This window comes from Cylas formicarius, unplaced genomic scaffold (genome assembly GCF_029955315.1).
Source record: "Cylas formicarius isolate icCylForm1 unplaced genomic scaffold, icCylForm1.1 PGA_scaffold_4__25_contigs__length_36172078, whole genome shotgun sequence".
NCBI lineage: Eukaryota > Metazoa > Arthropoda > Insecta > Coleoptera > Brentidae > Cylas > Cylas formicarius.
Window position 1 is genome coordinate 14,851,706 of NW_026844334.1, and position 13,273 is coordinate 14,864,978.

The 13,273-nt window shown below is 36.3% G+C and overlaps 1 protein-coding gene across 2 annotated transcripts in view; it reads right to left on the minus strand.

Annotated features, from left to right (window-relative positions):
* LOC132701600 (LIM domain-binding protein 2) overlaps nt 1-13,273 on the minus strand; it is a 29,093-nt gene that overhangs the window by 7,854 nt on the left and 7,966 nt on the right. For both annotated transcript variants that reach the window (XM_060669674.1, XM_060669675.1), the window contains exons 4-7: nt 1,217-1,310; nt 1,048-1,150; nt 814-986; nt 546-755 (exon numbers count right to left, since the gene is read on the minus strand). In XM_060669674.1, coding sequence (XP_060525657.1) covers nt 546-755; nt 814-986; nt 1,048-1,150; nt 1,217-1,310 — 580 coding nt within the window. The remainder of the gene's footprint in view (nt 1-545; nt 756-813; nt 987-1,047; nt 1,151-1,216; nt 1,311-13,273) is intronic.

Here is a 13,273-nt window from a genome sequence, read left to right on the forward strand (position 1 = left end):
AAACTAAACAATATATTTTGATCAAAACGTTTGGAAAAGAGTAGCTCAAATTAAAATAAAAAGGTGTTATTTCAAAAAATAATTTGGAAGAAACATGATAGGGAGTGCACTATCCAAAGTGGCGCCATTTACAGTAGGATTACAATCATAACGCACCTGCCCAAACAAAACAATTTACTTAGTTTATTTAACGCCGGTGTACAAACAAAAAACATTTATGTGCTAGCGAGTGAAACAAAGTCCAATAGTTAAAGAAATTAATACTCTTTGATAATCTTGATGTATTTACGGGTAATATATTGACAACTCAAAACGGTTTTTAAATATCTAAGAAGCAGTTAATAAACGCCATCATTTGCTTACTTTTGCAAAAATAACGCAATTTGAAAATATATTTCTCCATTTAGAAAGGATATGAGGGCGACAAAACGAATTGCAAATATGTATTGTAATTATCGTCTTTTAACGATTATCCCAATATACAAAATTAAATCATTAATTTGCCGGCCGTTAAAGATTTGAATATAAAATTGAGACAAACCTACCCTTAAATAATTTAACGTAGAATTGGTGATGCCCTGTCGTGTGATGTTTTTCGAAAGCTGGTCCAGCATGCTGGGATCTTGCTGGGCGTGCATGCCGACTACCGACCGAGGTATCAGCTCCCGATGCGTCCGTACCGCGAAATGCCACGACTTTATCCTCATCAGATCGTCGAACGTGAACTCTAGGATTAGGCGGCCTTCTGTACATACCTAGGGCGAACCAAAAACATATAGAGTGTCCATAGTTGTAGCGGCAATTAGCTTTTACCTTGGTAAATAGCGGTTTACCATGATGCGTAATCATAGTGCACTGATCACAGTCTAGCGTAATACTAGTGTTGTGGAAGGACTCTTTTGGATGCTTCATATTATAATACAGTTCGGTCACTCCACCTTCGAATATACTCCTAAAGTATCGCGGAATTAGCGTCCTGCCGATAGCTGAATAAAAACACGATTTGAGCGTCTTATATCAACGTTTACACAATGGTGAGGGACTTACTATATCGTTTCGGGCCGTCCTCTAAGCAAAACGCTAACGTCAGGGAGGCGTCGTCTTCGAAAAACTCCGTGGCGAAAGCATCCCACCATAGATTATCACTGTCCTAAATATAAGAAACCGAAAAAGAAATGAAAAAGATAGATTCTGCTGAAAACCATTGCCTACGCACCTCTGTCCGCTGTTGGAGCCTCTTATTGAGTTCGTACATCCTGTAATCAGGTTGCCCGAAATATGGTGTGTGCCGCCTAGGAACGGGAAGAGATCTGGAACAAAACATTTGACCTTAAGGAAAAAGGAACAGGAAGTTTTTGTTGTTTCTTTTCTGAAGTTTTTGACAAAACAAGTTATGGGCACCTTAGGATACTGTGCAGGATACTTTTAAAGGGAAAGTCCTATTTTTAAAAGTGATGATCCTTAAAACTCTGAGTTTCCTGATAATTTTGGTCTAGACCGATGGATGACGTAGTACAACTTCTAGTGTGGATAGGCAGAGCACGAAAAACCGAGAGAAAAACGGTAAAATCAGGAAACTTTTGGTTAGCAACTTAATGTCGTCTTTAACATTTCTGCTTTTAAAATAACCCACCAATTTTGAGATCACGAAATCCAGTCCAAATTGGAATTCGTTAATTCACAAACGGCTACTATTCTGGTTATACAGGAATTTTCTTCAAGGCCACCGTAAAAAAATGTTTCAAAGATAAATTCAGTATGCGCATACGCGGTAATTTCATAAATCGGTTTCAACCAACCAGACCTAGCGGCTTTCAATAACCAACATGGCTGCTGACAGTTCATCAATTCGACAGTTTTCAATTTGAAAGTGGAATTTTTTTCGGCAGTATTTTCTCAAAATATCTTACATGTTCAAGGAAAAAAAACTGAATGTAGCTTAATACGTTCACTATATCCTCTAATAGTTATATGGATCTTCATCTGGATTCACTATGACGTTCATGTATTGTTTTATTTTGAAAAGCTACCAAATTTTAAACACAATAATGTTTTTAAACCTTTTTAGTCCTAAATTGATTTTCTTTTTACCAAGTGAAAGTAAAAACGGGTATCCTTAAAAATCCATAACAACCAATAGGAACCATATGCAAAAACAAAGTATTATTCGTAAAATGTTGCGCTAACAATTTTTGTAACACATTATACACAAAATGCTGATAAATTTGTCTTTAAAACCCACATCACTGACAGAGTCATCATTCATTTTGGATACTAATAACATTTATCTCAAACGCTAATTGAATTAAAACATATTTAAAAAATGGATACTGATGCACATATTACTTGTACCCAGAAATTACCGATCTTTTGCGTAATTACCTGTAATAAGGGTTGCCGAAGGGCGAACAATAAAACGGATCGTTGTAGACGTGGGGCACCGAAGTCGAACAAGGCCCGACGAGCCGGGGGTGATGAAGGTGGGGGCCACCTTGGGCCGGCGCCCCCACCAGAGGCTGCGCGCCGTTACAAATCGTGACTTTAATTTTACTGGTGGGTTTAATATTTCATCGATTTTTCGGTCGCACCCTGTAGGTGGTTCGAGCTCTCGATTTTATTTGGTTGGTACATTGCGCAGGCCTTCCGCTAGTTTTCAATGGGAGTTTATTTTGAGTATCCAAATAATTACGGCGAACAGTATCGTTACCGGCACACGATGCGCTATCGGCTATCAATTTTCATATATGTAAAAATATAAACTATACATATTCGAATTTATCAGGAGACAAATTTGCGGGGTTATCGCCGGATTTCTTTTAAAAGTGAAGCTGTGGAATCTGTCGGATTGGTTAACAAATTCGTTAAATGAATAATATAATCGTAGAGAAAAATAACACAAAAGTGACGGATAAAAAGAGAATAACGGCGTACTGTGCGCGTCTGGGCGTGCCAAATTTGAACAAATTATAATGTATGCGTTCCCGTCTTTATTTGTATCAGATAGTTGAGAGGAGACATAGAACGTTAGGTATTTATCGGATCAGAATGAATTCGTGATTCATACAGAAACCAGAAAACCATCATATTTTATAACAAAATACCAATTTCATTTATTATAATTTTGTTTTATAATGTGCGCATCTGTTTCACTTGTTTACAGCTTATATGCTTAAATATACTTCAATGAAATTTTACTATTTATTTAGTTTATATCGTAATTTATATTGAAATAACTTAGATAAATGCATCAATATTTATTTTTTAGGTTTGATCAAATTCCGTCCTGTAAATATTTAAAAAAAAAACCCTAACCAAGCACAAATAGAGGTTCAACTATTTCGTGATTTATAAAACATTATGTATATAGGTATATAGTTCCACTTTTATATTTTTGTTTGACACTTTTATTTTTCTTTTTGTTGGGTTTTATATTTTGGAATAAAGAGATATTAATTAGGAGGGGTCTTTGTTCAAACTTCCAGCCACCGATTTAAAAAAAAATACACTTGCAGGAATAAAACATTATATTATTCTATGTGAAATGTATAATTGGGTATTTTACAGAAGGGAGTAGAAAAATATATTTTTAAGTTCGAAATCATATGGGATTTTTTTAAATCATAAACTTAAATTTTTGAGTTTGGAAACGTGTCAGAAAGTTACCGGCTTAGACATTCTTTGCAATTAATCGAAGGAGTATGTAAACAGCTAAATTTTCAAAAGTAATTATCCATTTAGACCGCTAAAGTTAGTGGCAAATCCAATACTGAACCCTCGGTTACTGCCCAAAAGCTTGTTTTTTCACACGCTTTTTCAAAATACTAAATTAGTACTTAAAGGCGCCACATTTCGAAGATCTGTGAAACACACTATACAACCCCACTTAAAGATTTTTGAAACGGGAAGGGACCTCTGCCTCGGTATTAAATACAAAGCATGGAAAATGCCAGTCAGTATCCTAGATGATTTTACAAAAATGGTGAAGATTTTGAAATTTATTTTTATTTATTTCATCAGTATTCCTTTTTTTATTGACATAGCGATGCTAAAAAATGAATATTTCGAATTCCTTAGAAATATTTTGCTCACCCGGGATACGACGTGTTAGGAAATAACGGTACGCTACTTATTAGGATCGGGTTTATTGATGGGTGCTAAAATGGTCGCCACAGTACTCATCTGTTTACCCAGAAAATAACTGCAGTAAACATTAAACGATATTTGAAAATAACTTATTAACGCCAAGCGCGAGACTATAAAGTTGCAAACTGTAAGTATGCGAGAAAGTTTGAAATGTATGTCCTAGTCTACAGAGCCTGCCCCATAAATAAAAACTTCTGACGAAAATAACTGTTAAAAAGTAAAAAATACCTGAATATGTTATTTTTTGCTATACGGAAACCGTTCGAAAACCGACATTCACTGACCAAACGCAATTATTATTTATTTTTTATTTAATCTATTTACTTTATTTTATTTCTTTATCTTTTCAGATTAGACGTCGCGGTAACACCCACTATTATTCGAATCAACCAAAAGGAACATCAACATTTCAACATTTTGATATTAAGCTGACACCACGAAATTGATTCGACTCACCCAACTATGGCACATTAATATTGTTTTCTGACGAAAATATGTTGTTAAAAAATGCTTCAGTATACTTTAATATGTAATTTTTTTATACGGAAATTTAATTTCACTGATTTCAAAGGTCTATTTCATGCGTATCGGACGGCCAAATTTAACAAAATAATTTTTGAAATTATTATAATATAACGTGAATAAGACATCTACGTGGTTAACCGTTCGAATACCCACAGTGTGTTTATAAAGAGAGAAAAGGTAAAAATAAAGAAAAAATCTTAAAAGGCATTACAAAATGCATTTTTTTTAATTATTATACCATCCGGGATATTCCAACAATGAGGGCACTTCAAAAGTGACCGCCGCGTACAAATAACTGACAATTTATTTAATTTGTTTTATTTCCTTAACTTTTCGGATCAGACGTCATAGTAACACCCACGATTATTCGAATCAACACAATACCAAAAGACCATCAACATTTCTCATGTGCCCCATTAAATCGACACCACGATATGGAATCGACCCACCCATAACTGTGGCATCTACACGAATAAAGTTATGAACATTATTACAGTCGCTACCCGTTATGATACTCCCGTCGCGATGAAAAATACCTTATTTACATGATATTATTTAAGCAGGTAGTTTTATTTGCCGTCAATATGTCGGACCACATACTCCAGCGCATTTAATTCTCAAAGCAAAAACCTCCCGATGAAAACCTGCTTTTTCAATGGGCCAAAATCAAAAAAACGTTTGCTTTTGAACGATCCCGCCTAAACGCACGCACGGCGTCGTCGTTGGCGTCGTCATCGTCGCTTTTAAGAACCGACCGCCACCGTCGTGGAACACGACTGCCGTATTAAATCGCGTGTCAGATCCACGTGAACCTGTGGACAACCGGCGAACGCGGGGCCGATGCCGGTGCGCGTGTACGGCGGGAGGGGGCCCACCGGGATTCCGTCCGGTTGATGGACCGACCGAACGTTATGCACCGAGGTTGCTGCGCTACCGCCGAAGATTTAAAGGAGTCCGCTGCACTAGCGCGAGTTGATATTCTCAGAAAACAAACATAAACAATAAATAATGTTAAATAATAAATGCAACTAACGTCAAACCATGTATCTCAAGTGTTCCGATCGGAAAAACGAACGGTAGGAAGATACAGGAAAGCCGCGGTCATGACACGATGATTAGGCCGTGCCAGGGGAGGAAAAGGCCATGGTACGCAAGAAGGCCGTGGAACACAATGAACGGTTCGAGCCACAGTTAGAGAAGGCCGTGGAATGGGATGACAATAGATGCCTCAACCAGGTCGCGGCACGTGATTAGAAGGCTATGGAACGCAATGAGCGGTTCGTGCCACAATTCGAGAAGGGTGTGGAATGGGATTACAAGGGATGCCTCAAGCAAGTCGCGGCACGTGAATGGAAAGAACAGATCGTGCCAAGGGTGAGGAGACCGATTCTTGCAATAAGAAGATGGTGGAATCGGTTAGGATCAGGTTTTTCGCTTCCACCTGATGATCTATTGGTGCACACTTCCAAGTGTTCACTTCCCCCATTGGACTGAGCCTTCGTACACGGTCCGTTATTTTATGAGGGGTAACTTAACTTAAGTATGAAGTTTTCGGCCCATGATATTTTCCATGCACATGTCATTAGTGGCGAGGCCGATCTGGCTGATATGTCGGGTTCGCATCCCCCAAAGGAATTTTCAAATTTATTCTGTTCATTGCTACCCTATCGGTCGTTCGGTTCTTGGTAGGATGACTATCACTGTCTTCGATTGGACCAAGCCCGGTAATCACACCCAATATGCACGAGTTTCCTCTGCAATCCAGGCTTTGATAGCATTCGGCTGTGAACCTATTGGTCCGCCCCTTTCCTGCCAAGGAGGATGGCTTATTCGTTTCCTTTCGTTACCTTACTGCGCCAGCCTAATATGATTACTCTCCATAAACGCTAAACCCAATGCATTCATAGGACAAGGGTTAATCTTGTCATGCGATAAAAAGAAATAAACGTGGAATGATTATAATAAATAAAAATAAGAGTTTACTCAGCAGCTTGAATAGGAACTCTTCAAAACAGTCAGGAGTTTGTGCATATTGTAGTTAAATTTTTCTTGGTTATCGAAACAGAAAATTATTTTTGAATCACACGTTTGTCCAGTATCGAAAGAAAATGGGGACGTCGATGATTACAAATTTCGAACAATTTTAATCCAGAAAACCACGAAACACAAAAATTATAAAAATTAAATTTAATATTGGAACTCGATGGTAGTTCCTAGCAAATAGACTATTTGCTGGAAATGCAAAATCTTATTTGGTTTTTATATTATTATGGCAAGTAGCACCCTAGTAATGTATTTACATTATTGTGTAGTTTGCCAAGTGTTATTTATCTGTAAATCCCAGCAAAAATATATGAGTAGAAGTACCGAAACGCCTGGGGTGGTGTGACGCCCCTAGATTGGATATAATTCCACCCTTTCTTAACCCACACTTGAATCAAACACATTACAGCTGGAAGAACATTGTAACTTCACGGTCGACCCGTATTTCGTCTACATTACTCTCGATGTACAAGCATACATAAGTATAATACGAGCCATATATATGAATTATGCATATTTGCTGACCGAGAGGAATAAAAGGATAATTAACTTTTGACCACCCGCCAATAATAGTACGGCGGTACGCCCGAACCGAACCGATGAATGGGAATTTCGTTCATTGATGCTTGCTGGATAACTAATGCGTCTGGGACCAGTTAATAAAACTAATAAGGCAAGAAACGATGTAAAACGTGCGCCAAAAAAGGTATCCACGGGTAACGAGCGTCCACCAGAATAATAAAGTCATTCATACCGAAGCCGTTCGAATTGTATAGTTTTTAAGGTCGCCATTTTCGCGACAACCCTGACGTTCGCGCTGCGTCGCCGGAATAGTTGATATTTTATTTTCGGCAACTATTTCTGTAACGCCTCGTAAATTATTCAACGTAGACCAGGACTTCCGGGACTCATACATAATAACAAAGGACAACGATTCCGGCACTGTACACCAAAGTTTTGTACTCGCTGCTCGATTCCGTTTCGATATACTGGTGATCCATTGATGAATCAATAACACCTTATTATATTCAAAGGAAACAGAACAACTGGATAATTTAACCCAATTGCTGATAGGGTAGAAAAATGCCAGCTCGAAGGCATGCCAAGGAATCGTTCAGAAGTCCATGAGCCAAATTTAAAAAGAAAGATCGTCAGAATTATGGCGAGTCTACTGACCTGATTACAGTCGGCTTAAGATGCATCTTAGCCTAATGGGGGCGGAAGAAAACAATAAATACGGATTCTGCCCAGAAGAAGAGGAAATGCTTTCACAGGTAATATGCCAATGTGAAGGCCTATCGAGAGTGAGTCTTTTATCTATTGTACGTAACCAAACCAGAGACAACGAACTACACCAAGGAGCTACTATCAAAGCTGTCGAGTCTAATCAGAGTTGTTGAACACATTTTAATCTTGTCAAAAAAGTAAGGTTTAAGAATAAAATTATAGGAATATTATTAAAATTCCCCCTTTTCCATATTTGTTGAAAACAATTTTGCATAAGAAAAGTGAGGCTCTACTTTGAATCTAAATCTAAAACCCATGCGTGAACGAAGCTGACATCTTAGAATGACGCTTTACGCAAGCTTAATCAGTGCACAATTGGACAGTGCATAGTATAGTATAGCTTAGCGTAAAAAACACAAAATCGTTAACAACTTTAAAATACGTAATTCAAATCTCAAATTTCAACGAGTAACATTTAAAAAGGAGAACCCGAAGGCTCTTTTGGAGATTTCTAGAGGTACATTTCAAATTTAAAATGGCTGCTCGTAGGGCGCCCTAAAGTAACCGCGGTAGTTCCACGTACCGTTTATACAAATGACATTATTTTGTTCGTCGAAAGAAACAACTGTTTTTTTTTTGCTCCAGCCCTAGATTTCGTAGAACGTTACGCTTGTGGACTCGTGGCCAGTGTTGTGGATCGTTCTCGAAACAAAACGGCATTTTAACGAACTCGAAGTTGCAATTATAAGCAGTGTTGCTTGTGAACAGCTTATGAGTCGTATTTTAAGTTCTTCCTTTCATCGCACCCATGACAATGACATTTATGCGACTATAAAACGCGGGCGCCTCAATTTCGAGATCTTACTGAAAAACAAACCCTATCGCTATCAATACTAATGCTTATTTATATAAAATAATTATTCCCTGGTGACAAGTGAGTAAGTAGCTTGATCCCAAATCGTAGAATGTTTTTTTACTTGACATCGGTTAGTTCTTATACCACCAATTGTAAAAAATACGCATTTTTATTTTATTTCGTATTTATTTATTTTTTACATTGCTGTAGCGATTTGGCAATAACCATGAATAGCAACATACATACTAATTCGACTCAACAAAAACCGACGCTGGTAACCTGTGGAAGTTCTTTTGAAAAATTAGCAAAATACATAACCCAACTTTTGCAAATTTTTTAGACTGACTTTGATAAACGAAGCAAAATGAATAGACCTCTCCTGAATGACTTACGCACATTATGGTGAATATGAGCATCTATATGATAGGTAGACAGGCATCAGCCTATTTTTCATAAACGTTAATCAATTAGGAGCTTTACTACCGTAATTAATTTAAGTCGTGAACTGACGTATATAAGCTGTGACAAAAAAGACGTCTAATTAACGGAATAACCGGATTCCAAAGTATGTAGCTATTTATGTATTTAAGCTTGAAAAGCAATCCAGTTTTACATACGTGGAAAGTTTCGCGTTGACATCAATTAAACGATTACATAACAATTTCCTGATCGGTCGTCCGATATTTTGAAAAATAATACTATACGTATTACAAGCTAAAATATTGGTTCGGTGCGATCGTTTTCGATAATGATGACACGCGTTCTTAGATACGTGATAAAGATGTTCAAGAACGTACGCTCTTTTAAGTATGTGATTCCTTTAATGAGCTTTGCGTTGCGGATTTTCAATTATTATTGATTCTACTAAAATGCTTAAAAGGGAGAACAATATGCTAATACTTCCGTTGAAATTTTGCAGATTGCCTCTTCAGACAATATGTTAACATTTTTTGCATTTATTAATAAAAATCCGTAAAACATAAAAAATGTACGCTTTGCAAGTAAAAAAGTTATTTTCTCAGATTTTGAAACCTATTTGACACACGAACATTGGAATATTCGGAACAACAAAAAATGACAAAAAAAAACAAATTTCAACATTTGCATCGGTTATTTGAATCGATTATCATTATTGGATCCGTTGCATTCCCCACAGAATTACAAATCAGTTTCAACATTTATTCGACATTTATTTAGTTGCATCTCATCCATTGTTGTCAAAAGAGAATCCATATTGTTCGCATTTTATTTTCTTGACGAATTGAGTGTTTGCTCCGATGCAACCATCGGTAAGAATTATTCATTCTATTGGTTTTTGCCTCAAAGGTACTTATCCCAAAGATATCACAGAATCGTACGCGATACATTGGTGAAGTATCTGAAGTATAAAGTGAAGTGGTTTGCGGCTCCGTTTGAAGGTAGATATTTGTATAACAAGTTCGAAAGTCAGATGGAGAAGTATTTTTACTTCCGTCAAGAAATTATTTATTGAACTAAACCTTCATTGAAATGCACTTATCGCAACATTTATTTATTTGTATTTGTATGCCTTTGAGGTAAGCTATTACATGTAAGTTTAAAAAGATGCCCATTTGGGTCAGTATTTTTTGTTAGCTTAGATCAAGATAATGAATCTTTTGCGTTGCTTTTCAAAATAGGGACATGCATCCTTATAATTGGAAAATATTAATAGAATTAAACAAGGCATTGGTAAATTTTTTTTAAGATAATATTTGTTTGGCCACGCTGGCGGCCTTGCAAACTTTAGGTCATGATATTCTTTTTATCCGCGCAGTTGACATGTATCCCATCGTATATAGATCGTTTCTACAACACAACTTTACGCAACGGTTATAACGATCAAAACGTAAAGGCGATTTCTAAAAATATTAGCTCGACTTACGTAAATACAATCTCCAGTTTCTCATCGCTTGCTCCGCCGTCGCTTTAAAAAGTTTAAAATTTTGGAATTAATCTTTCTTCTACAATTGCGAACGTAACAGAAACATTTCCTCGATGCCGGTCTTAATTTTTCCAAAAAAAAAAGTTAAATTATAGCAGCGCAATATAAACGCAATCGGTTAAAAATATTCCCGACAATACGTTCGTATCGGCAACGTCGCGCGCTAACCTGTTCTCCGCGAAAGAACTTTTTTTTTTAATCCGCGGCCAGGTGGACCGGCGAAGGTTGATCTCTTGACGCGAATACATCAAAATCGCTTCGTTCGCGGGAAATTAAACGCGCACTTGAAACAAACCAAGAAATTTTATTACAGCCGCGTATCTAATTGAAAAACATTAGCAGAAAGCGATGTCGCCAGTCTTGTCCACCGATCGATCATTTAAATGAATTTCTCGTACTTTTCTTTGTTTATTGCGATACGCTTAATTCTCTGCAAGGCAATGGTGCTCGTTTGACAATTTTAATAATACATTCGCATAGACAAATTAAATTAAACGAATTGCGTTGAGCAGGTTGCTTTAGATAATTCGTGGCAAGTTTGGTTTGGTCGCTTAACCATACGTTTATCTATATAAAAATAAATAATAATGACTATCAGATCAAATCAGTTCCAGTTCCAGCACCCAACGCTAACTAAAAAATTTATTCAAATGCTGAAGTGATATATTATTTTATATAAATTAATGTAGAGATCTGCCCTGTAGGTAGATACATGTACATATCAGTCAATAATTATTACTTTCGAAACGCCGTTTAACTGTTTATTTAAGTACGGTACTTTGGCCATGGGTTAGAATCTATCGATCTATCGGGTGTTTTCGGTTTTCAGTATTATGACGTTTGTCATTTAGCAAATGAATTCGTGCTTTTTTTTTAATGAATCTAAAGACCAGTGGCCGTACAAAAAGTTTATAGTATGCAACGCGTTGATAAAGTTCTTCAGATACTTGTTTATTCAACATTCGCTCCGCTAATACCTAAACAAAGTCGTGGCTAAAGTGTTGTTGCATGAATTATATAGAATATTCTAGACGCGTCAATAATGTGGAAAAAACAAATATTATAATGGCAAATTTTAATTTTAAATATAGTTTACTATACATATAATACTTTCCGAGTATCTTATACTTAGTGCTAAGGCTGGTCAATTGACCGACAATCGACCATTTCTTCACTGACTAGTCAAATTCGATCAAAATGTTTTAAATAACAATCGTAGAGTGTTATCTATCATTATTTAATAATATTTGTTTTATAATAAATTATTATGCGTTTGTGATGTCCAATTTACCTATAACCGTCTTCAAGCAATACCCGAATACGCGAATACGATACTTCGCGCTTCGAGGAATCCCAATAAAAATATCCATTTAGTCCACAGAATGACGCGATGGCGACGTAACGCAACATATAAATAAATAAATATAAATTTCATCGCATTTTATTTGACCGGTCACACTTATACCCGAACTTCTCTCTTTTCTTGCGTTTTTGCGTTCCATAAGAAAAAATTTACAGATCGGTCTTTCGAAATTGTTAGGAATGGCCATCTAAATTGGGATTGTTTCGTCAGTAACTAACCACATCAAAAATATTTATTTAAACAAACACAGACAGGCAGAAAAAAGGAAAAAAGAAAAATTACAGGTTGGGAAATTGAATTTTCTGAGTTGGGGATAATTTACGTTTGTTCACTGACTTTTCTAAGCGGATTTATAAATTACCTGTCTTATTCAGGTTTTTCAAGTTTTCCGTAATCTTTTGTTTTTACAATACACTATGCGGTTACATTAAATCCTTTTATGTATTACTAACCATTGGGTGGTTCAAATCAACCTAACGGAGAAAAGTTAAAATACATAGCACATTTGTTTTGTTATTGTTTTGATCTTAGTTGTGATTTAGATTTCGTGAAGAATATGACAGACCTTCAATTGGAGAAACAAAAAGCATTAACTTTGAAAGAAAAATACGATGTTATACAAAAAATGAAGTGGTATGAAACAAAGTGATATTTTTCGTGAAATGAATTTGCCTAAAGCAAATGTCTCCATTACCTGGAAAAAAAGATAGGATTTTCTCCTATGGCCAAGTGAATGCAAGTTGCAAAAGGCTCAGAAGATCAGCTCATGAAGGCGTCAATAAGGAACTTTTACAGTGGTTTACCCCAAAAAGAAAAGAAAATATTCCCATAAGTGGTCCAGTTCTTCAGCAAAAAGCAAGTGAAATGGGAACTAGAATAGAAGGAAGAGATTTTGTGTTTCAGAAGTTGGATTGAACGTTTTAAAAAGAGAAATTGTATCTCCGGAGGAAAAATTGTTGGTGAGTCTGCATCAGTTGATATAAATGTTGTTAATAAATGGCTCACAACGGTTTGGCCTGATCTTTTCAAAAATTATAACAGTGACAATATTAAAAATTATAACAGTGACAATATTTTTAACGCCGCTGAGACAGGCCTTTTCTACAAACTAACCCCTGCTGAGACATTGAAATTCCAAGGAAAAAGTTGTGCA